The sequence below is a fragment of the Coregonus clupeaformis genome, chromosome 6 (assembly GCF_020615455.1).
Source record: "Coregonus clupeaformis isolate EN_2021a chromosome 6, ASM2061545v1, whole genome shotgun sequence".
Lineage (NCBI taxonomy): Eukaryota > Metazoa > Chordata > Actinopteri > Salmoniformes > Salmonidae > Coregonus > Coregonus clupeaformis.
In genome coordinates this window covers 20,458,574-20,482,487 of record NC_059197.1, presented here as the reverse complement: position 1 = coordinate 20,482,487, position 23,914 = coordinate 20,458,574, and the positions used below count along the sequence as shown (strand labels likewise).

The window sequence follows — 23,914 nt, the reverse complement described above, 5'->3', positions numbered from 1 at the left end:
CTGATCGCCACATGTGGGTGTTTAGCAAGCCCATGGCATGCTAGGTAATGCTAGTATTAACAGCCAATTCAACACGGCTGGAAGCTATAGCAAGCCTTGATTGGTCATCACACCGCGATACAGCGTGAGCTTCCCCACTAAGGTCCAAGGTGATAACTGAAATCTGGGGGAAAAAGGTCAGGGTTAGCAGTAGAAATCATTTTTAAAATGAACTGTACTTCTTTGAAATATATGCTAAATGATGAAAGACCTATGTTTAGCTGGCAACAGACTGACCCCAGCCGAGTATCACGATATTACGCTGCTCGACTGCTGGACAGCGCACATAGCAGTCCACAGCATTTGGCCCAGCACAATGGGGGTAGATATGAGTCACGCTCCGCTACAGTAATGACTGTATCAGTGTGACCTGCATCACGGTATACGATGCCTGCATTCAAACAATGTACAAGCATGCATGATAACTTGCGTAACTGGCTACCACTATCGTGGAAATAGTACACTCCAAAGATATGCCTAACCTGATGCTTCGTGAGCGCTACAGCGAGAATGAAGTTGACAGAAGTATTTAATAGACAACTGAAAGAATGCATGTTTATCCTGTAAGGGGGAAATCTGGAATAATCCAGATGACAAAATTGATTGCACCAGCCAAAAGATGCATCACAATAATACACAACACACAAAACATAAACTGTAAAAGCAGCACATAGTTAATGAATATATACAGTGCCTTGCAAAAGTATTCATCCCCCTTGGCGTTTTTCCTATTTTGTTGCATTACAACCTGTAATTTCAATTGATTTTTATTTGGATTTCATGGAATGGACATACACAAAATATTCAAAATTGGTGAAGTGAAATCAAAACAAATAATGGAAAAGTGGTGCGTGCATATGTATTCACCCCCTTTGCTATGAAGCCCCTAAATAAGATCTGGTGCAACCAATTACCTTCAGAAGTCACATAATTAGTTAAAGTCCACCTGTGTGCAATCTAAGTGTCACATGATCTCAGTGTATATATACACCTGTTCTGAAAGGCCCCAGAGTCTGCAACACCACTAAGCAAGGGGCACCACCAAGCAAGCTGTACCATGAAGACCAAGGAGCTCTCCAAATAGGTCAGGGACAAAGTTGTGGAGATCAGGGTTGGGTTTTTAAAAAATATCAGAAACTTTTAACATCCCACGGAGCACCATTAAATCCATTATTAAAAAAATTGAAAGAATATGGCACCACAGCATCATGCTGTGGGGATGTTTTTCATCGGCAGGGACTGGGAAACTTGTCAGAATTGAAGGAATGATGGATGGTGCTAAATACAGGGAAATTCTTGAGGGGAAACCCGTTTCAGTCTTCCAGAGATTTGAGACTGGGACAGAGGTTCACCTTCCAGCAGGACAATGACCCTAAACATACTGCTAAAGCAACACTTGAGTGGTTTAAGGGGAAACATTTAAATAATAATAATAATATGCCATTTAGCAGACGCTTTTATCCAAAGCGACTTACAGTCATGTGTGCATACATTTTTACGTATGGGTGGTCCCGGGGATCGAACCTGCTACCCTGGCGTTACAAGCGCCATGCTCTACCAATTGAGCTACAGAGGACCACCAATTTAAATGTCTTGGAATGGCCTAGTCAAAGCCCATACCTCAATCCAATTGAGAATCTGTGGTATGACTTAAAGATTGCTGTACACCAGCGGAACCCATCCAACTTGAAGGAGCTGGAGCAGTTTTGCCTTGAAGAATGGGCAAAAATCCCAGTGGCTAGATGTGCCAAGCTTATGGAGACATACCCCAAGAGACTTGCAGCTGTAATTGCTGCAAAAAGTTGCTCTACAAAGTATTGACTTTGGGGGGGTGAATAGTTATGCACGCTCAAGTTCTGTTTTTTTGTCTTATTTGTTTGTTGTGGTCCTCTGTAGCTCAGCTGGTAGAGCACGGCGCTTGTAACGCCAAGGTAGTGGGTTCGATCCCCGGGACCACCCATACACAAATTTTTTTTTTTTTATGCACGCATGACTGTAAGTCGCTTTGGATAAAAGCGTCTGCTAAATGGCATATTATCTTATTATTATATTATTGTTTCACAATAAAAAAGATGTTGCATCTTCAAAGTGGTAGGCATGTTGTGTAAATCAAATGATACAAACCCCCCAAAAAAATCCATTTTTTAATTCCAGGTTGTTAGGCAACAAAATAGGAAAAATGCAAAGGGGGTGAATACTTTCACAAGCCACTGTACTAGTGTTCATGTAAAACCCTCATAGCGTGGGTTAAAGATCTGCAGAAACTTTCTGTTTGCACCTGGATAAAATGAATCTGTCTGCCATCGTACTGCGATGCTCTAAGCAGATGCTGTGGAAAGGGTGGCTAGTGTTGCCTCTATGGCACAGTGACCTCACCGTGTGCTCTTGCCAATAGCAATAGTAGCAACCATGCCAACGATTATGTGCAGATGATATGGGACTTGTTAGCACTACATTCGCCTCGCAAGGTGTTAGAAGCAGAGCCTAAACAACGAATACAATATCAGCAGCCATAATGCAACACTGTGTGCAAATAATGAAGCAAGAATATTACAGTTTGCGAGCATCACCACAGCATTAATAGTTGCAGCATAACACATTAAACCAGTATGTAAGACACAACAAAATGCAAAAGGAGCTAATACATGATACTAGAATGAAGCGATCACTACAGTTAGCATACAGTACAATAGCACATGGTAGAATAGTTGTCACTAAAAACTACTAGACTACGAGATGGACCGACAGGGAGCGACTACCTATGTAAAATGCATGACACATGATTAAACATGGCTAATAAATACAGGGCCTAAACCTACTGCTGCAGATAAGATGACTAATGTGACTGAAAGATACCGTTAAATGTATGCTAATAGTGTGACTCATTGCAACATTATGCACTAATGATCTTGCAATACTCTGGTTAGCCCATAGCAGAAGCCGCAAGTGTAGCTATACAAGAACGCTATTCCAGACCAGTCTGCACGTTAAATTGAATGTGTTTCTAGCTAAACGTATAATGAAAGGTTCCAGAATGATAAACCTGAAGTCAGAATATGTACAAAAATGTAAGTGTGACTGCCGGCACAAGTCACATTAACTAATGTGACTGGAAGTCACCGTAAATGTATCGCTGATACTATAGTGGCTTGCAGCGGTCTCGTGAACTGTGCGACACATAATTGAATTAGCGGCCACATGAGACCAAATACTATCAAAACGGCGTGATAAACACCATCTCCTTGCTCACGTCATGAAAACATTGCTACTTACTGTATAGCGACGCATTTAGGCTAGCATAGGCTACTTCCTCCTATATGGGCAAGGGCAGATTCTCCGTGATGCGGTGTGTTAACCGAGCGCACATACTCTACCTGAAGCTGGCATGGGAACAATCAAAGTATACAATAGTCCCAAGACTAATCTACTAGCAAGCTAGTTGTAGCCGCTATTGACTGCCAACAGTGGAGCAGCGACGTGGATTGATCCTCGCAGTCAATGACGTCCCCTCAACAGGCAGACGTGCCACGTGAGCATATTGAATGACGCGGGCAAAGTTGAAATGCAGCTAGCGAGCGTTCGCTAAGAACATTTCATATCAGAAAACAGCAGCATGACGAGTAACGGCTAGCTACAGGAGCAGCTGCACAATAGCAAACACATACTAGCAGTAGCATCAATTCACCAGCAGGATATATGAGCAGAACCGATCAGCTTAATAGACTGCCAAATAAGGTAGGCGTGATTGTTACTAGCATCTAATTGGTGCAATCTCAGCTGATGCGTCAGCTGAGGCGGGCACTCTGGTTCCCTTTCTGAACTGGCTTCGCTTTAGTAATCCTTTGCTTTCCTCTTTCAACACTATACTTGCCTCTGTTGCTATTTCACTTCCATACCCTAACTTTTTTCACGGTACTCTCCCTTTTAAACCTCACATTTAAACCACAGTACCACCACAGTATATCTTATCACTATATCTATCCATCATCTAGTGTAGCCACTGATCATGCAGTCAAACCAACTCCACTATGGTTGAGATACCATAGTAATTCACTGAACAGACTCCCCTCTCCCTTAAGACAGAACTGTAGGTTAGTTGTATGTGGAAAAGTTTTCTTGTTTCTCTGAACTCCTTAATCAGGCCGATCGACGTGATAGCACTGCCAAAGCTTAGGAGGAGCAGTGAGAAACACTGTTCTGATTCTCCAATCTGTTTGTTCCTCCTAATTGACTGCTCATGTCTGCATCGGCTCAATACCACACCAGGCCTGTTAGTGGGCTGGCTCAGAGGAAAGACTTGACTTGGAGAAAAACACGTCACACATTACCAGTTTAGAGAATGTTTTCACTCTTGAGTGTTCCTCTGAGTGTATGTCCAGAATGCGCAGGTATTTATTTGATTATGCACGCACACACACACACACACACACACACACACACACACACACACACACAGTACATACGTTTACACATAATAAGTAATATACACATAATAAATATTTAAACCAGCATGTTATTTGCAAACTAATTAAATACATCTCATCTTTAATCTCCCTAGCTATACTACAGGGAGTGATAAATAAATGTAGAGATGCATAGAGGAAGAAAAGTTTTGAAAGCAAGGGAGAGCGAGAGAGGTAAAGACCGACAACCAGGCAAAGAGGAGTAGAGAGATAGAAAGTTGAAAGACTATGCTTGTTCCGCTTGGGCCTTGGGGGACAGAGGGAATGAGAGAGAGGGATTCTTTGACTCATCTCTCTGTACTCTGAAGATGAGACCCCCGTGTGTGTGTGTGTGTGTGTGAAGGGCCGGGGAGACCGGGGCAATGAAGAATCTTTGAAGCAAACCCCAAAGTCCCCTCAAGAGTGGAGCACTCTTTTGCTGCATAACCCTGTTGGTCTCTCTGTCGGTCTCCCCTTAATCTTCTCCTCTTCTCCTTCTAGACTCTTTCTCCTTCCCTCATCCTCTATCTCTCTTTCTCCCCCCTCCTCTCTGTGTTGTATCTGTACTGTATATGAATATGGCGCATTTTCAGTCACGGCTCTCTGTTTCACTAACATGCTGCTTAAAGGAGCCAAGCCTCATAGGAGACAAGGTAAAGCATGGCTGGAGATGAAGGGCTGAACATCCACCATAACTTCCTCCTCTCCAGAACTCCATATCCCATCTCTCTACCACCTGTTCCTATTACATATCTGGAAACCATCTGTAGTCCCATGTAATACTGTGTTTGCAGAAATTGTATTTCATTCGACCTTACCCTGTGGTTGTTTGGGCAGTGTCACAGATCCAATCTCTCTGTGCCTTCTAGCAAAGTAAAGTCAATATTATCAAAACTGTTTTATGAAAGACGTTTTTTATTTGCAGGAATGTTCTCCGCTATTTTGATTGCTGAGAAATGTAATAATAATAATAATAAATGTAGCCTATGAGAGTTTGTGGTCACGCTTGCTGGTTGATTTTGGCACCAAAGCTTTAGTTTTTTGCGATTCCACACAAATTACTCTTCCATCCATGCATTTGTTAATTAAAATATTACCTACAAAGTGATAATTTTTAGGAATAAAAGCTTTAGCGCTCAAGCAAAGCTAAAGAAATGTAAATGCTTGCTTACTTTATTTGTCCTCGTAATTGAAGATAGGTTCTTAATATTTCCTGGTTGGTGTGTTTGTGACAGGCAAACGGAGGCAAACGTTTTAACTCTGCCTTTCCCAAACTCGGTCCTTTGAACCCCAAGGGGTGCACGTTTGGTTTTCCCCTAGCACTACAAAGCTGAACCAAAACATGCACCCCTTGGGGTGCCCAGGACCGAGTTTGGGAAACGCTGAATTAATTAAATGTACCTATTGATTCTTAAAGATTTTTTCTTATAAGTGCCTCATGAGCTTAGTTCAACTTTCGTACCCCATCAGAACCCAAAATAAAAGCTTGTTTCACTCCAATGTTTGTTAACAAAGTAAATGTAAACAAACAATTATAGCTTCAAAACATGATTAAAACTAGAATTTTGATATCATGGATGGTCAGTCCTTGCATCCATAGCTCTGTCCATGAATTTGAGTCCAGCCCTATCCTTCAGCTTTTTACTGAAACGGGTGGGGTGGGGAGACGCTTTGTTATTGTTTCAACTGCTGATTGACACTTGAACTGTTCATGACAACCTGTTGATGTGAAATGGTATGTTCGATGGTGAAATGCATTATGGGTAAAATGTATTTAAACTCTGCATTTCATCCACAACAGCTGTGACAGGGAAAGGTTGGGCTATACTTGCTGCTGTGCATGCTAATTGCTATCAGTCATTACTGAGGCCTGCCCTGGGGGAGGTCAGTGGGCTGACTTATTGATTTAAATTCAGTTAATATTGCTCTTCGTCCTGTTTATTATTTTGTAAATAATGTAGTAGCCTACTTTTGGTGCTTATTTATTCCCCATTTTTGCACATAAAAGCCCTTGCCTTGGACAGAAAAACGTAACATCTTTGTCTGCCTCCTTCTACACTGCTAGTCCTACATCCCTCCTTCTACACTGCTAGTCCTACATCCATCCTGACAACGGCCTAGCCTACCTCACAGGCTGTGTGTGTGTGTGTGTGTCTGTAAATGTAAACACACCTCTCCCTATGTGTTTACAGAATGAGTCGAGGAACATTGAGATGTTGGCAGCTGCCTGTGCTGTGGGGGTGGGCTGTTGTTTTGCTGCCCCTATAGGAGGTGAGTGGCACCAACACCCATTAGGCACAAACTGGTTGAATCAACGTTGTTTCAGTGTAATTTGTCAACTTATTGTGACGTGGAATCTACATTGGATTTGAAAGAAGTCATCAACGTAAACTACTGTTTTGAGGGTGAAATTTCAACAACAGGATTGTTATCATGGTAACCAAATTTCAACATAGACACTACCTTGTATAAAATGTTTAATTTGTACCTTTTAAAACAAGGTCAGATCTTCAACGTTATATCCACTATCAGGGAAAAAAACAATACACTGCAGCACCTCCTACTGGATAATTGATCTATCTACAGCTACCCTTTGGTCTCCCATCCAAGGTTTTAACGTAGCCTAGCCCTGCTTGTCACTAACTATTACCAATGTGCTATCGTGAGAATGATTGTTGAGAGATCTCCACTTAAAAATTAAATTGATTCACTGTTGCTATGAAGTCATTCCAAAGGGTAGGTTTAACAGAGCAAATGAAATGTGACCATACTTTATCACTCTTATATCATCAATTATGCTATTTATGCCTATATAGCATTTGCAAAGTCATCAACAGCTATTGTCTCAATTCAACCCAGGATTCAGCTAAAAATAGACTACATAGGCCTATGGTTTCAATCTGGTAGATTTTCAAATGTAATGATATTTAATTATATTTAGTGATATTTCATTGTTTGGTTGTCAATGCAACCAAATATCAACATTTGAAGGAGATACACTACCGGTCAAAAGTTTTAGAACCCCTACTCATTCAAGGGTTTTTCTTTTCTTTTTACTATTTTCTATCTTGTAGAAAGTAGTGAAGACATCAAATCTATGAAACAACATGTATGGAATCATGTAGTAATCAAAAAAGTGTTAAACAAATCAAAATATACACTGCTCAAAAAAATAAAGGAACACTTAAACAACACAATGTAACTCCAAGTCAATCACACTTCTGTGAAATCAAACTGTCCACTTAGGAAGCAACACTGATTGACAATAAATTTCACATGCTGTTGTGCAAATGGAATAGACAACAGGTGGAAATTATAGGCAATTAGCAAGACACCCCCAATAAAGGTCTGGTTTTGCAGGTGGTGACCACAGACCACTTCTCAGTTCCTATGCTTCCTGGCTGATGTTTTGGTCACTTTTGAATGCTGGCGGTGCTTTCACTCTAGTGGTAGCATGAGACAGAGTCTACAACCCACACAAGTGGCTCAGGTAGTGCAGCTCATCCAGGATGGCACATCAATGCGAGCTGTGGCAAGAAGGTTTGCTGTGTCTGTCAGCGTAGTGTCCAGAGCATGGAGGCGCTACCAGGAGACAGGCCAGTACATCAGGAGACATGGAGGAGGCCGTAGGAGGCCGTAGGAGGGCAACAACCCAGCAGCAGGACCGCTACCTCCGCCTTTGTGCAAGGAGGAGCAGGAGGAGCACTGCCAGAGCCCTGCAAAATGACCCTGGTCAAACGGTCAGAAACAGACTCCATGAGGGTGGTATGAGGGCCCGACGTCCACAGGTGGGGGCTGTGCTTACAGCCCAACACCGTGCAGGACGTTTGGCATTTGCCAGAGAACACCAAGATTGGCAAATTCGCCACTGGCGCCCTGTGCTCTTCACAGATGAAAGCAGGTTCACACTGAGCACATGTGACAGAGTCTGGAGACGCCGTGGAGAATGTTCTGCTGCCTGCAACATCCTCCAGCATGACCGGTTTGGCGGTGGGTCAGTCATGGTGTGGGGTGGCATTTCTTTGGGGGGCCGCACAGCCCTCCATGTGCTCGCCAGAGGTAGCCTGACTGCCATTAGGTACCGAGATGAGATCCTCAGACCCCTTGTGAGACCATATGCTGGTGCGGTTGGCCCTAGGTTCCTCCTAATGCAAGACAATGCTAAACCTCATGTGGCTGGGGTGTGTCAGCAGTTCCTGCAAGAGGAAGGCATTGATGCTATGGACTGGCCCGCCCGTTCCCCAGACCTGAATCCAATTGAGCACATCTGGGACATCATGTCTCGCTCCATTCACCAACGCCACGTTGCACCACAGACTGTCCAGGAGTTGGCGGATGCTTTAGTCCAGGTCTGGGAGGAGATCCCTCAGGAGACTATCCGCCACCTCATCAGGAGCATGCCCAGGCGTTGTAGGGAGGTCATACAGGCCACACACACTACTGAGCCTCATTTTGACTTGTTTTAAGGACATTACATCAAAGTTGGATCAGCCTGTAGTGTTGTTTTCCACTTTAATTTTGAGGGTGACTCCAAATCCAGACCTCCATGGGTTGATAAATTTGATTTCCATTGATCATTTTTGTGTGATTTTGTTGTCAGCACATTCAACTACGTAAAGAAAAAAGTATTTAATAAGATTGTTTCATTCATTCAGATCTAGGATGTGTTATTTTAGTGTTCCCTTTATTTTTTTGAGCAGTGTATTTTATATGTGAGATTCTTCAAATAGCCACCCTTTGCCTTGATGACAGCTTTGCACACTCTTGGCATTCTCACAACCAGCTTCAAAAAGCCATATCTCAGACTGGCCAATAAAAATAAATGATTAAGATGGGCAGTCTGAGATATGGCTTTTTCTTTGCAACTCTGCCTAGAAGGTCAGCATCCCGGAGTCGCCTCTTCACTGTTGACACTGAGACTGGTGTTTTGCGGGTACTATTTAATGAAGCTGCCAGTTAAAGACCTGTGAGGCGTCGATTTCTCAAACTAGACACTAATGTATTTGTCCTCTTGCTCAGTTGTGCACTGGGGCCTCCCACATCCTCTTTCTATTCTGGTTAGAGACAGTTTGCGCTGTTCTGTGAAGGGAGTAGTACACAGCGTTGTACCAGATCTTCAGTTTCTTGGCAATTTCTCGTATAGAATAGCCTTCATTTCTCAGAACAAGAATAGACTGATGAGTCTCAGAAGAAAGTTATTTGTTTCTGGCCATTTTGAGCCTGTAATCGAACCCACAATTGCTGATGCTCCAGATACTCAACTAGTCTCAAGAAGGCCAGTTTTATTGCTTCTTTCATCAGCACAACAGTTTTCAGCTGTGCTAACATAATTACAAAAGGGTTTTCTAATGATCAATTAGCCTTTTAAAATGATAAACTTGGATTAGCAAACACAACGTGTGAATGGAACACAGGACTGATGGTTGCTGATAATGGACCTCTGTACGCCTATGTAGATATTCCATAAAAAATCAGCCGTTTCCAGCTACAATAGCCATTTACAACATTAACAATGTCTACACTTTATTTCTGATCAATTTGAAGTTACTTTAATGGACAAAAAAATAGCTTTTCTTTAGAAAATAAGGACATTTCTAAGTGACCCCAAACTTTTGAACAGTAGTGTAGGTTGTAATCTCATTGATCAACGTCTCAACCAAATATTACCCAATTATCCACATTGAAATTGTGGTGTGCCCAGTCGGATAACACTCACTGACTGATACACTGGTTGGGTCAGAGATTGCAAGGTTCACTCCTTCCCCCTTCACTCCCCTGATTGGGGCATAGTTACTTTGATCATGTTACTGAGAAATTGTTTAATGTGTGTGTGTTTTGTAGGTGTGCTGTTCAGTATTGAGGTAACGTCTACGTTCTTTGCGGTGAGGAATTACTGGAGAGGGTTCTTCGCTGCCACCTTCAGTGCCTTCATCTTCAGAGTCCTGGCCGTGTGGAATAGAGACGAGGGTAAGACCGGTCTACATGTATACTGAACAAAAATATAAGCGCAACATGTAAAGTGTTGGTCCCATGTTTCATGAGCTGAAATAAAAGATCACCATTTTCGATACGCACAAAAAACGTATTTCTCTCAAATTTGGTGCACAAATCTGTTTACATCCCTGTTAGTGAGCATTTCTCATTTGCCAAGATAATCCATCCACCTGACAGGTGTGGCTTATCAAGAAGCTGATTAAACAGCATGATCATTACAGCCACCCAGACAGCTGATGAAACTGTGGGTTTGCGCAACTGAATGAATTTCTGCACAAACTGTCAGAAACTGTCTTAGGGAAGCTCATCTGCGTGCTCGTCATCCTCACCAGGGTCTTGAATTGACTGCAGTTCGGCATCGTAACCGACTTCAATGGGCAAATGCTCACCTTCGTTGGCCACTGGCAAGCTAGAGAAGTGTGCTCTTCATGGATGAATCCCGGATTCAACTTTACTGGGCAGATTGAAGTCAGCGTGTATGGCGTCGTTTGGGCAAGCGGTTTGCTGAACGGAGTGCCCCATGGTGGCGGTGAGGTTATGGTATGGGCAGGCATAAGCTACGGACAACAAACACAATTGCATTTTAACTATGGCAGTTTGAATGCATAGAGAAACCGTGACGAGATCCTGAAGCCCAATGTCGTGCCATTTATCCCCCGCCATTACCTCATGTTTCAGCATGATAATGCACGGCCCTATGTCGCAAGGATCTGTACACAATTCCTGGAAGCTGAAAATGTCCCAGTTCTTTCATGGCCTGCATACTCAGCAGACATCTCACCCATTGAGCATGTTTGGGATGCTCTGGATCAACATGTACGACAGTGTGTTCCTGTTCCCGCCAAGCAGGTAGCTTAGTGGCCAAACAGGTAGCTTCGTGGTTAAGAGCGTTGTGCCAGTAACCGAAAGGTCGCTGGTTCTAATCCCCGAGCTGACTAGGTGAAAAATCTGTCTGTGTCCTTGAGCAAGGCACTTAACCCTAATTGCTCCTGTAAGTCGCTCTGGATAAGAGCGTCTGCTAAATGACAAAAAAATTAAATAATACACAGCCATTGAAGAGGAGTAGGTCCACATTCCACAATCAACAGCCTGATCAACTCTATGCGAAGGAGATGTGTTGCGCTGCATGAGGCAAATGGTGGTCACACCAGATACTGACTGGTTTTCTGATCCACGCCCTTACCTTTTTTTTAAGGTATCTGTGACCAACAGATGCATATCTGTGTTCCCAGTCATGTGAAATCCATAGATTAGGGCCTATTGAATTTATTTCAATTGACTGATTTCCTTACATGAACTGTAACTCAGGAAAATCTTTATAATTGTTGCATGTTGCGTAAACATGTTTTTTGTGTATATGGGTCACTCCACCAATTGGGTGCCTTTTGAGATGTCAAAATATATTTTGATTTCACCTCATTTTAACATTGTCATAAAGGGCACATGTTCAACTTCATAAAAAACAAGTTTTCCCATCTCTGGAGGTTAAATTAAAAGTGAGTTATAGGAAGTGCCTATCAAGTGTCAAATAAAGTAACAGGGTTGTTAAATCGGCCAGAAATCAGCCAGAAATCCCCTTGTGAAATGGGGAATGGAAGCTTGTTGTGTGCGACAGGGAGGAGCAATTGTGTGCAAGCGTCACAATTTTTTATTATTATTAAGATTTGTACCCTGTCTATCTATGGGTAACCGGTTGATGTGTTGTGTTCGACCCGCTCAGTTTTCCACCACAAAACACCAGAAAATGGCCAAAAAGAGTACAACCAGCTAACCTGCTTTTACACCATGACAGATGTAAATTAATCACATTAAATAAATAGTAATCTTCAGAACTGACTTTGTCAAAGCAACAGAGGGTGCATGGAGGGACATGTCAAAATGCAGTTTTAACACTTTAGCAAGCCTTTATTCATACACTAGCAGTGAAAAGTTTGGACACACCTACTCATTCCAGGGTTTTTCTTTATTTTTACTATTTTTTACATTGTAGAATAATAGTGAAGACATCAAAACTATGAAATAACACATAGAATCATGTAGTAACCAAAGAATTGTTAAACAAATCAAAATATATTTGAGATTCTTCAAATAGCCACCCTTAAAAATAAAGAATAACCCTTGAATGAGTAGGTGTGTCCAAACTTTTGATTGGTACAGATTTATTGAATTCTCCATGTGGTCTATATTAAAGGGCACTTCATTAAATATAACAGACTTTTAAAATTCAATATTGGTGCACAATTTCTACTTAAAATATTCAAGGGACGCAAAAGGCACTCATTTCGTGGAACGACCCATATATTGTATATTGCCCCAATCAAACATTGAGGTAAGGTCTGTACTGTGTATATAGCCCCTTAAAAACATTTTTTTGATAAGGATGAATCACTCTCTATTTCTCTCTCCCTCCCTCCTAAACAGAGACCATCACAGCTCTGTTTAAAACCAGTTTCCGTCTGGACTTTCCCTTTGACCTCCAGGAGCTCCCAGCCTTCGCTGTCATTGGGTGAGTCTAAGTTGGCCTCAGTTAGCCAGTGAATGCTGGTGTGAGGGTTCAGGAGGATAGCCTCCTGACGTTAGTCACCTAATATGGATAATTCAGCCAGTGAGGTGGTGCATTTAGGACATCTTATTTTAGCTTGCTGTTTCGGTAGTAGCGTAGCCTCCGGGCTTACCACAGAACTGAATTAGACCAGAGCCTCTCAGGGGAGGGAGGGAGGGAGGGAGGGAGAGAGAGAGAAAGAGGGGGGGCTGCTGGGGAGATGGATAAAGAGGGGAGCCTCCCCTCTCCTCTCTCTCTCTCTCTCTCCCCCCTCTCTCTCTCTCTCTCTCTCTCTCTCTCTCTCTCTCTCTCTCTCTCTCTCTCTCTCTCTCTCTCTCTCTCTCTCTCTCTCTCTCTCTCTCTCTCTCTCTCTCTCTCTCTCTCTCTCTCTCTCTCTCTCTCTCTCTCTCTCTCTCTCTCTCTCTCTCTCTCTCTCTCTCTCTCTCTCTCTCTCTCTCTCTCTCTCTCTCTCTCTCTCTTTTTTTTTCTCTCTTTTTTTTTTTTTTTTTTTTTTTTTCTTCTCTCTCTCTCTCTCTCTCTCTCTCTCTCTCTCTCTCTCTCTCTCTCTCTCTCTCTCTCTCTCTCTCTCTCTCTCTCTCTCTCTCTCTCTCTCTCTCCTCAGATGAAAGAACAGCCCTGTGCTTAACGGCTCCCAAAGAGAAGAAAATCCCTATTTCTTTCCTCCTTTTTGTCTGGAGGATGTCCTCCCACTTGGGATCTGAGCAGAACATAATCTAACAAAACGCTGCCTCCAGAGAACAGCCGTCTTATCACACTTTTAGAGAGGGAGTTTGTTGTGTGTCTGTACGCACGCCCCTGCATGTGTGTATGTTGGTATCCTCTCCCTCGCCAATGCCTTGATGTCTTATGGGGAAAGTCGGTCAGTGTTTCAGTTAACTCGGACAGAGAGAGAGCGGGGGAGGTTTGTCTCCTCTGCTACATGCTAGATGGGGCAAACCTTTGTGTAGTAAACCCCTTCTAGCTCTGGGATAATGTTTCAAACTTTCACTGGTACTCAGATGTGGCGTTCTGAGAATATACACACGTACATACATACACACGTTTCAGAGAATGGCTTTAAAACGTGTACAAATGATTCTACGTCATCTATTCATAATTTATTCAGGAGTATTTGACAGAATTAATTATGCAGGAACATGAATATATGAGCATTCATATACTTGGCGGTAGCTCAAGGGGAACTTTGGAAAGTACTTCTAAAAGGGCCCTGCTTGATTCTGGTGGCTCTCTGTCCTACTACCACTTACACAAAGTGGACACATACTGGATAAAACACAAGCTTATATACGTAAACCTGTCTCTCTCTCTCTTTCTCCACCTCATTTTGTTCTTTTAATCTCCCTGTCCCTCTTCTCTCCATTGCCCCTCTCCCTCTTCTCCGCGCTCAACCCTCCCTCCTCTCTCTCCACAGTATTGCCAGTGGTTTTGGTGGGGCGTTGTTTGTCTACCTGAACAGACTGATAGTCCAGTTCATCAGGAAACAGAAGACCATCAACAAGTTCCTCATGAAGAAGTAAGTCATTACGTCAGACAGTGGCCCCTACTGGGTCCCGGAGAGTCCCTGTATCCTAGTGTCTCACTCTCTCTCTCTCACACACACACACACACACACACACACACACACATATTTAGCTCCTTTGATGCAGATCTCTCCACAGCAGAGATAAATGAAGACATTCATCTTGACAAGTGTTTATTAATGAATGGTGTTTACTCATCTCCCTACCAGATGAATTAACGATTCTCAGACTTCTAAATTAATGTCATGTTTTGTATATCACTCAGCCATGGAATTGTTTGGGGGACAGTTTGGTTATGAAGAATAAACAGTAATGACTAAACACCCTCTCGCCTCGTCCTCTCCCCCTCCTTCTCTCTTTCCTCTCCCTCTCACCCTCCCTCCCTCTTACTCTCCTCTCCCTCTCACCCTCCCTCCCGCTTCCTCTCACCCTCCCTCCCTCTCTTCTCTCAGGCGTCTGCTGTACCCAGCCCTGGTCACTCTGCTGGTGTCTACGCTAACCTTTCCCCCCGGCTTCGGACAGTTCATGGCAGGCAAGGTTAGTTCCACTAAGCCACACCATGGCCGGTGTGGGCTGGTCATCATCTCACAGGAGAAATCAGAGGGAGGGAGGGGGGAGGTAAGCCAGTTGAGAACAAGTTCTCATTTACAACTGCGACCTGGCCAAGATGAAGCAAAGCAGTGCGGTAAAAACAACAACAACACAGAGTTACACATGGGATAAACAAAACGTACAGTCAATAACACAATAGAAAATATATATACAGTGTGTGCAAATGTAGTAAGTTATGGAGGTAAGGCAATAAATATGCCATAGTGCAAAATAATTACAATTATAATTTAGTATTAACACTGGAGTGAAAGATGTGCAGAAGATGATGTGCAAATAGAGATACTGGGGTGCAAATTAGCAAAATAAATAACAATGTAAACAATATGGAGATGAGGTAGTTGGGTGGGCTAATTACAGATGGGCTGTGTACAGGTGCAGTGATCGGTAAGCTGCTATGACAACTGATGCTTAAAGATAGTGAGGGAGATAAGAGTCTCCAGCTTCAGAGATTTTTGCAGTTCGTTCCAGTCATTTGCAGCAGAGAACTGGAAGGAATGGCGACCAAAGGAGGTGAGGGCTTTGGGGATGACCACTGAGATATACCTGCTGGAACGCAGACTACGGGTGGGTGTTGCTATGGTAACCTATGAGCTAAGATAAGGCGGGGATTTGCCTAGAAGTGATTTATAGATGACCTGGAGCCAGTGGGTTTGGCGACGAATATGTAGTGAGGGCCAGCCAACAGGTCACAATGGTGGGTAGTATATGGGGTTTTGGTGACAAAACGGATGGCACTGTGATAGACTACATCCAATTTGCTGAGTAGAGTGTTGGAAGCTATTTTGTAAATGACATCGCCGAAGTCAAGGATCGGTAGGATAGTCAGTTTTACGAGGGCATGTTTAGCAGCATGAGTGAAGGAGGCTTTGTTGCGAAATAGGAAGCCGATTCTAGATTTAACTTTGGATTGGAGATGCTTAATGTGAGTCTGGAAGGAGAGTTTACGGTCTAACCAGACACCTAGGTATTTGTAGTTGTCCACATATTCTAAGTCAGACCCGCCGAGAGTAGTGATTCTAGTCGGGCAGGCGGGTGCAAGCAGCGTTCGATTGAAGAGCATGCATTTAGTTTTACTAGTGTTTAAGAGCAGTTGGAGGCCACGGAAGGAGTGTTGTATGGCATTGAAGCTCGTTTGGAGGTTTGTTAACACAGTGTCCAATGAAGGGCCAGATGTATACATTAACAGACACATCTCAACATCAGCTGTTCAGAGGAGACTGCATGAATCAGGCCTTCATGGTCTACTAAAGGACACTAATAAGAAGAGACCTGCTTGGGCCAAGAAACACGAGCAATGGACATTAGACCGGTGGAAGTTTCCTATTGGTCTGAGTCCAAATTTGAGATTTTTGGTTCCAACCGCTGTGTTTTTGTGAGACGCAGAGAAGGTGAACGGATCATCTCCACATGTGTGGTTCCCACCGTGAAGCATGGAGGAGGAGTGAAGGTGTGGGGGTGCTTTGCTGGTGACGCTGTCTGTGATTTATTTAGAATTCAAGGCACAATTAACCAGCATGGCTACCACAGCATTCTGCAGCGATATGCCATCCCATCTGGTTTGCGCTTAGTGGGACTGTGTAACTCAAAACACACCTCCAGGCTGTGTAAGGGCTATTTGACCAAGGAGAGTGATGGAGAGCTACATCAGATGATCTGGCCTCCACAATCCACCGACCTCAACCCAATTGAGATGGTTTGGGATGAGTTGGACCGCAGAGTGAAGCAAAAGCAGCCAACAAGTGCTCAGCATATGTGGGAACTACTTCAAGACTGTTGGAAAAGCATTCCTCATTAAGCTGGTTGAGAGAATACCAAGAGTGTGCAAAGCTGTCATCAAGGCAAAGGGTGGCTACTTTGAAGAATCTAAAATCTAAAACATATTTGTTTAAAACTTTTTTTGGTTACTACATGATTCCATATGTGTTATTTCATAGTTTTGATGTCTTCACTATTATTCTACAATGTAGAATTTAGTAAAAAATAAAGAAAAACCCTTGAATGAGTAGGTGTGTCCACATTTCTGACTGGTACTGTATATATACACTACCGTTCAAAAGTTTGGGGTCACTTAGAAAGAAAAGCAATTTTTTTGTCCATTAAAATAACATAAAATTGATCAGAAATACAGTGTAGACATTGTTAATGTTGTAAATGGCTATTGTAGCTGGAAACAGCTGATTTTTAATGGAATATCTACATAGGCCCATTATCTGCAACCATCAGTCCTGTGTTCCAATGGCACGTTGTGTTTGCTAATCCAAGTTCATCATTTTAAAAGGCTAATTGATCATTAGAAAACCCTTTTGCAATTATGTTAGCACAGCTGGAAACTGTTGTGCTGATTAAAGAAACAATAAAACTAGCCTTCTTGAGACTAGTTGAGTATCTGGAGCATCAGCAATTGTGGGTTCGATTACAGGCACAAAATGGCCAGAAACAACTAACTTTCTTCTGAAACTCGTCAGTCTATTCTTGTTCTGAGAAATTAAGGCTATTCCATGTGAGAAATTGTCAAGAAACTGAAGATCTCGTACAACGCTGTAGCTCAGTTGGTAGAGCATGGCGCATGCAATGCCAGGGTTGTGGGTTCGTTTCCCACGGGGGGCCAGTATGAAAAATGTATGCACTCACTAACTGTAAGTCGCTCTGGATAAGAGCGTCTGCTAAATGACTAAAATGTAAATGTGTGTGTATATATATAAATGGAATAGACAACAGGTGGAAATTATAGGCAATTAGCAAGACACCCCCAATAAAGGACTGGTTTTGCAGGTGGTGACCACAGACCACTTCTCAGTTCCTATGCTTCCTGGCTGATGTTTTGGTCACTTTTGAATGCTGGCGGTGCTTTCACTCTAGTGGTAGCATGAGACGAAGACTACAACCCACACACGTGGCTCAGGTAGTGCAGCTCATCCAGGATGGCACATCAATGCGAGCTGTGGCAAGAAGGTTTGCTGTGTCTGTCAGCGTAGTGTCCAGAGCATGGAGGCGCTACCAGGAGACAGGCCAGTACATCAGAGAGCGTGGAGGAGGCCGTAGGAGGGCAACAACCCAGCAGCAGGACTGCTACCTCCGCATTTGTGCAAGGAGGAGCAGGAGGAGCACTGCCAGAGCCCTGCAAAATGACTTCCAGCAGGCCACAAATGTGCATGTGTCTGCTCAAACGGTCAGAAACAGACTCCATGAGGGTGGTATGAGGGCCCGACGTCCACAGGTGGGGGTTGTGCTTACAGCCCAACACCGTGCAGGACGTTTGGCATTTGCCAGAGAACACCAAGATTGGCAAATTCGCCACTGGCGCCCTGTGCTCTTCACAGATGAAAGCAGGTTCACACTGAGCACGTGACAGACGTGACAGAGTCTGGAGACGCCGTGGAGAACGTTCTGCTACCTGCAACATCCTCCAGCATGACCAGTTTGGCGGTGGGTCAGTCATGGTTTGGGGTGGCATTTCTTTGGGGGGCCGCACAGCCCTCCATGTGCTCGCCAGAGGTAGCCTGACTGCCATTAGGTACCGAGATGAGATCCTCAGACCCCTTGTGAGACCATATGCTGGTGCGGTTGGCCCTGGGTTCCTCCTAATGCAAGACAATGCTAGACCTCATGTGGCTGGAGTGTGTCAGCAGTTCCTGCAAGAGGAAGGCATTGATGCTATGGACCGCCCGTTCCCCAGACCTGAATCCAATTGAGCACATCTGGGACATCATGTCTCGCTTTAGTCCAGGTCTGGGAGGAGATCCCTCAGGAGACCATCCGCCACCTCATCAGGAGCATGCCCAGGCGTTGTAGGGAGGTCATACAGGCACGTGGAGGCCACACACACTACTGAGCCTCATTTTGACTTGTTTTAAGGACATTACATCAAAGTTGGATCAGCCTGTAGTGTGGTTTTCCACTTTAATTTTGAAAGTGACTCCAAATCCAGATCTCCATGGGTTGATAAATTTGATTTCCATTGATAATTTTTGTGTGATTTTGTTGTCAGCACATTCAACTATGTAAAGAAAAAAGTATTTAATAAGACTATTTCATTCATTCAGATCTAGGATGTGTTATTTTAGTGTTCCCTTTATTTTTTTGAGCTGTGTGTGTTATATATATATATATATATATATATATATATATATGTGGTCCTCTGTAGCTCAGCTGGTAGAGCACGGCGCTTATAACGCCAAGGTAGTGGGTTCGATCCCCGGGACCACCCATACACAAAAAAAATGAATGCACGCATGACTGTAAGTCGCTTTGGATAAAAGCGTCTGCTAAATGGCATATTATTATTATTTATATATATATATCAAATCAAATTTTATTGGCCACATGAGCCGAATACAACAGGTGCAGACATTACAGTGAAATGCTTACTTACAGCCCTTAACCAACAGTGCATTTATTTTTAACAAAAAAGTAAAAATAAAACAACAACAAAAAAAGTGTTGAGAAAAAAAGAGCAGAAGTAAAATAAAATAACAGTAGGGAGGCTATATATACAGGGGGGTACCGGTGCAGAGTCAATGTGCGGGGGCACCGGCTAGTTGAGGTAGTTGAAGTAATATGTACATGTGGGTAGAGTTAAAGTGACTATGCATAAATAATTAACAGAGTAGCAGCAGCGTAAAAGGATGGGGTGGGGGGGGGCAGTGCAAATAGTCCAGGTAGCCATGATTAGCTGTTCAGGAGTCTTATGGCTTGGGGGTAGAAGCTGTTGAGAAGTCTTTTGGACCTAGACTTGGCACTCCGGTACCGCTTGCCGTGCGGTAGCAGAGAGAACAGTCTATGACTAGGGTGGCTGGAGTCTTTGACAATTTTGAGGGCCTTCCTCTGACACCGCCTGGTATAGAGGTCCTGGATGGCAGGAAGCTTGGCCCCAGTGATGTACTGGGCCGTACGCACTACCCTCTGTAGTGCCTTGCGGTCGGAGGCCAAGCAGTGGGGAGAACAAGTATTTGATACACTGCCGATTTTGCAAAGCATGTAGAGGTCTGTACTTTTTATCATAGGTACACTTCAACTGTGAGAGACGGAATCTAAAACAAAAATCCAGAAAATCACATTGTATGATTTTTAAGTAATTAATTTGCATTTTATTGCATGACATAAGTATTTGATCACCTACCAACCAGTAAGAATTCCGGCTCTCACAGACCTGTTAGTTTTTCTTTAAGAAGCCCTCCTGTTCTCCACTCAATACCTGTATTAACTGCACCTGTTTGAACTCGTTACCTGTATAAAAGACACCTGTCCACACACTCAATCAAACAGACTCCAACCTCTCCACAATGGCCAAGACCAGAGAGCTGTGTAAGGACATCAGGGATAAAATTGTAGACCTGCACAAGGCTGGGATGGGCTACAGGACAATAGGCAAGCAGCTTGGTGAGAAGGCAACAACTGTTGGCGCAATTATTAGAAAATGGAAGAAGTTCAAGATGACGGTCAATCACCCCTCGGTCTGGGGCTCCATGCAAGATCTCACCTCGTGGGGCATCAATGATCATGAGGAAGGTGAGGGATCAGCCCAGAACTACACGGCAGGACCTGGTCAATGACCTGAAGAGAGCTGGGACCACAGTCTCAAAGAAAACCATTAGTAACACACTATGCCGTCATGGATTAAAATCCTGCAGCGCACGCAAGGTCCCCCTGCTCAAGCCAGCGCATGTCCAGGCCCGTCTGAAGTTTGCCAATGACCATCTGGATGATCCAGAGGAGGAATGGGAGAAGGTCATGTGGTCTGATGAGACAAAAATAGAGCTTTTTGGTCTAAACTCCACTCGCCGTGTTTGGAGGAAGAAGAAGGATGAGTACAACCCCAAGAACACCATCCCAACCGTGAAGCATGGAGGTGGAAACATCATTCTTTGGGGATGCTTTTCTGCAAAGGGGACAGGACGACTGCACTGTATTGAGGGGAGGATAGATGGGGGCCATGTATCGCGAGATCTTGGCCAACAACCTCCTTCCCTCAGTAAGAGCATTGAAGATGGGTCGTGGCTGGGTCTTCCAGCATGACAACGACCCGAAACACACAGCCAGGGCAACTAAGGAGTGGCTCCGTAAGAAGCATCTCAAGGTCCTGAAGTGGCCTAGCCAGTCTCCAGACCTGAACCCAATAGAAAATCTTTGGAGGGAGCTGAAAGTCCGTATTGCCCAGCGACAGCCCCGAAACCTGAAGGATCTGGAGAAGGTCTGTATGGAGGAGGGGGCCAAAATCCCTGCTGCAGTGTGTGCAAACCTGGTCAAGACCTTCAGGAAACGTATGATCTCTGTAATTGCAAACAAAGGTTTCTGTACCAAATATTAAGTTCTGCTTTTCTGATGTATCAAATACTTATGTCATGCAATAAAATGCAAATTAATTACTTAAAAATCATACAATGTGATTTTCTGGATTTTTGTTTTAGATTCCGTCTCTCACAGTTGAAGTGTACCTATGATAAAATTACAGACCTCTACATGCTTTGTAAGTAGGTAAACCTGCAAGATCGGCAGTGTATCAAATACTTGTTCTCCCCACTGTATATATATAATAATAATAATAATCCTTATCAATCTACACACAATACCCCATAGTGACAAAGCAAAAAACGGTTTTTAGAAATGTTTGCAAATGTATTAAAAATTAAAAACAGACCTTATTTACATAAGTATTCAGACCCTTTGTTATGAGACTCGAAATTGAGCTCAGGTGCATCCTGTTTCCATTGATCATCCTTAAGATGTTTCTACAACTTGATTGGAGTCCACCTGTGGTAAATTAAATTGATTGGACACGATTTAGAAAGGCTCACACCTGTCTATATAAGGTCCCACAGTTGACAGTGCATGTCAGAGCAAAAACCAAGCCATGAGGTCGAAGGAATTGTCCGTAGAGCTCCGAGACCGGTTTGTGTCAAGGACAGATCTGGGGAAGGGTACCAAAACATTTCTGCAGCATTGAATGTCCCCAAGAACACATAGACCTCCATAATTCTTAAATGGAAGAAGTTTGGAACCACCAAGACACTTCCTAGAGCTGGCTGCCCGGCCAAACTGAGCAATCGGGGGAAGAAGGGCCTTGGTCAGGGAGGTGACCAAGAACACAATGGTCACTCTGAATGAGCTCCAGAGTTCATCTGTGGAGATGGGAGATCCCTTCCAGAAGGACAACCATCTCTGCAGCACTCCACCAATCAGGCCTTTATGGTAGAGTGGCCAGACGGAAGCCACTCCTCAGTAAAAGGCACATGACAGCCCGCTTGGAGTTTGCCAAAAGGCACCTGAAGGACTCTCGGATCATGAGAAACAAGATTCTCTTGTCTGATGAAACCAAGATTGAACTCTTTGGCCTTAATGCGAAGCGTCACGTCTGGAGGAAACCTGGCACCATCCCTACGGTGAAGAATGGTGGTGGCAGCGTCATGCTGTGGGGATGTTTTTCAGCGGCAGGGACTGGGAGACTAGTCAGGATCGAGGTAAAAATGAATGGAGCAAAGTACAGAGATCCATTATGAAAACCTGCTCCAGAGAAGGTTCACCTTCCAACAGGACAATGACCCTAAGCACTTAGCCAAGACTACGCAGGAGTGGCTTCAGGACAAGTCCATTAGTGGCACACCCAGAGCCCGGACTTGAACCCGATTGAACGTCTCTATAAAGACCTGAAAATAGCTGTGCAGCAACGCTCCCCATCCAATCTGACAAAGCTTGAGAGGATCTGCAGAGAAGAATGGGAGAAACTCCCCAAATACAGGTGTGCCAAGCTTGTAGCATCATACCCAATAAGAATCAAGGCTGTAATCGCTGCCAAAGGTGCTTCAACAAAGTACTGAGTAAAGGGTCTGAATACTTATGGAAATGTGATATTTCAGTTTTAAATTTTTTATTAATTTGCTAACATTTCAAAAAGACTGTTTTTGCTTTGTCATAATGGGTATTGTGTGTAGATTGATGAAGGGAAATAAACCATTTAATCCATTTTAGAATAATGCTGTAACATAACAAAATGTGGAAAAAGTCAAGGGGTCTGAATACTTTCAGAGTGCACTGGAATGTCACTTCCTGTTTCCCCATGCAGCTGACCCAGAAGGAGTCCCTGGTGACGTTGCTAGACAACCGGACATGGGCCAAGCAGGGCATAGCCGAGGGATTTGACTACATCGGCAACTCCCAGGCCTGGAATCACCCCCAGGTCAACGTCTTCGTCACCCTCGTCCTCTTCATCGTAATGAAGGTAGGCACACATCGTCATCATCATCCACTTTGTTCTCATCTCTCCTCTTCTTTATAATCACCAGTTATGTTTTAATTCCCTGTTACTTTACTCCCTCCCCACTACATGTGGCGTGTCTCAATAGTCTGCAGTAACGTCCTTCCCATTTGACATGACAGGTGAAGGTAATATGACAGGATCCTGTCCAGTCATTTCAATGGAAGGAGAGGAGTATTGAGACCCAGCCCAGTGTTGTATAAGGGTTAAGCTTGAGGTGTATTAAGACCCAGCCCAGTGTTATATGAGGGTTAGGTTTCTGAAGTATTGAGACCCAGCCCAGTGTTATATGAGGGTTAGGTTTCCGAAGTTTTGAGACCGAGCCCAGTGTTATGAGGGTTAGGGTTATGGTGTATTGAGACCCAGCCCAGTGTTATATGCTGGTTATGGTGTATTGAGACCCTCCCAGTGTTATGAGGGTTAGGGTTGTGGTGTATTGAGACCCAGCCCAATGTTATATGAGGGTTAGGGTTGTGGCATATTGAGACCCAGC

General features: G+C 43.7%; 1 protein-coding gene across 1 annotated transcript in view; it reads left to right on the top strand.

Annotated features, from left to right (window-relative positions):
* Positions 1-23,914, top strand: part of LOC121568109 (chloride channel protein 2-like) — a 97,242-nt gene that overhangs the window by 29,575 nt on the left and 43,753 nt on the right. The window contains exons 7-12 of the mRNA XM_045220941.1: positions 6,674-6,752; positions 10,323-10,448; positions 12,897-12,981; positions 14,450-14,551; positions 15,011-15,095; positions 23,230-23,385. Coding sequence (XP_045076876.1) covers positions 6,674-6,752; positions 10,323-10,448; positions 12,897-12,981; positions 14,450-14,551; positions 15,011-15,095; positions 23,230-23,385 — 633 coding nt within the window. The remainder of the gene's footprint in view (positions 1-6,673; positions 6,753-10,322; positions 10,449-12,896; positions 12,982-14,449; positions 14,552-15,010; positions 15,096-23,229; positions 23,386-23,914) is intronic.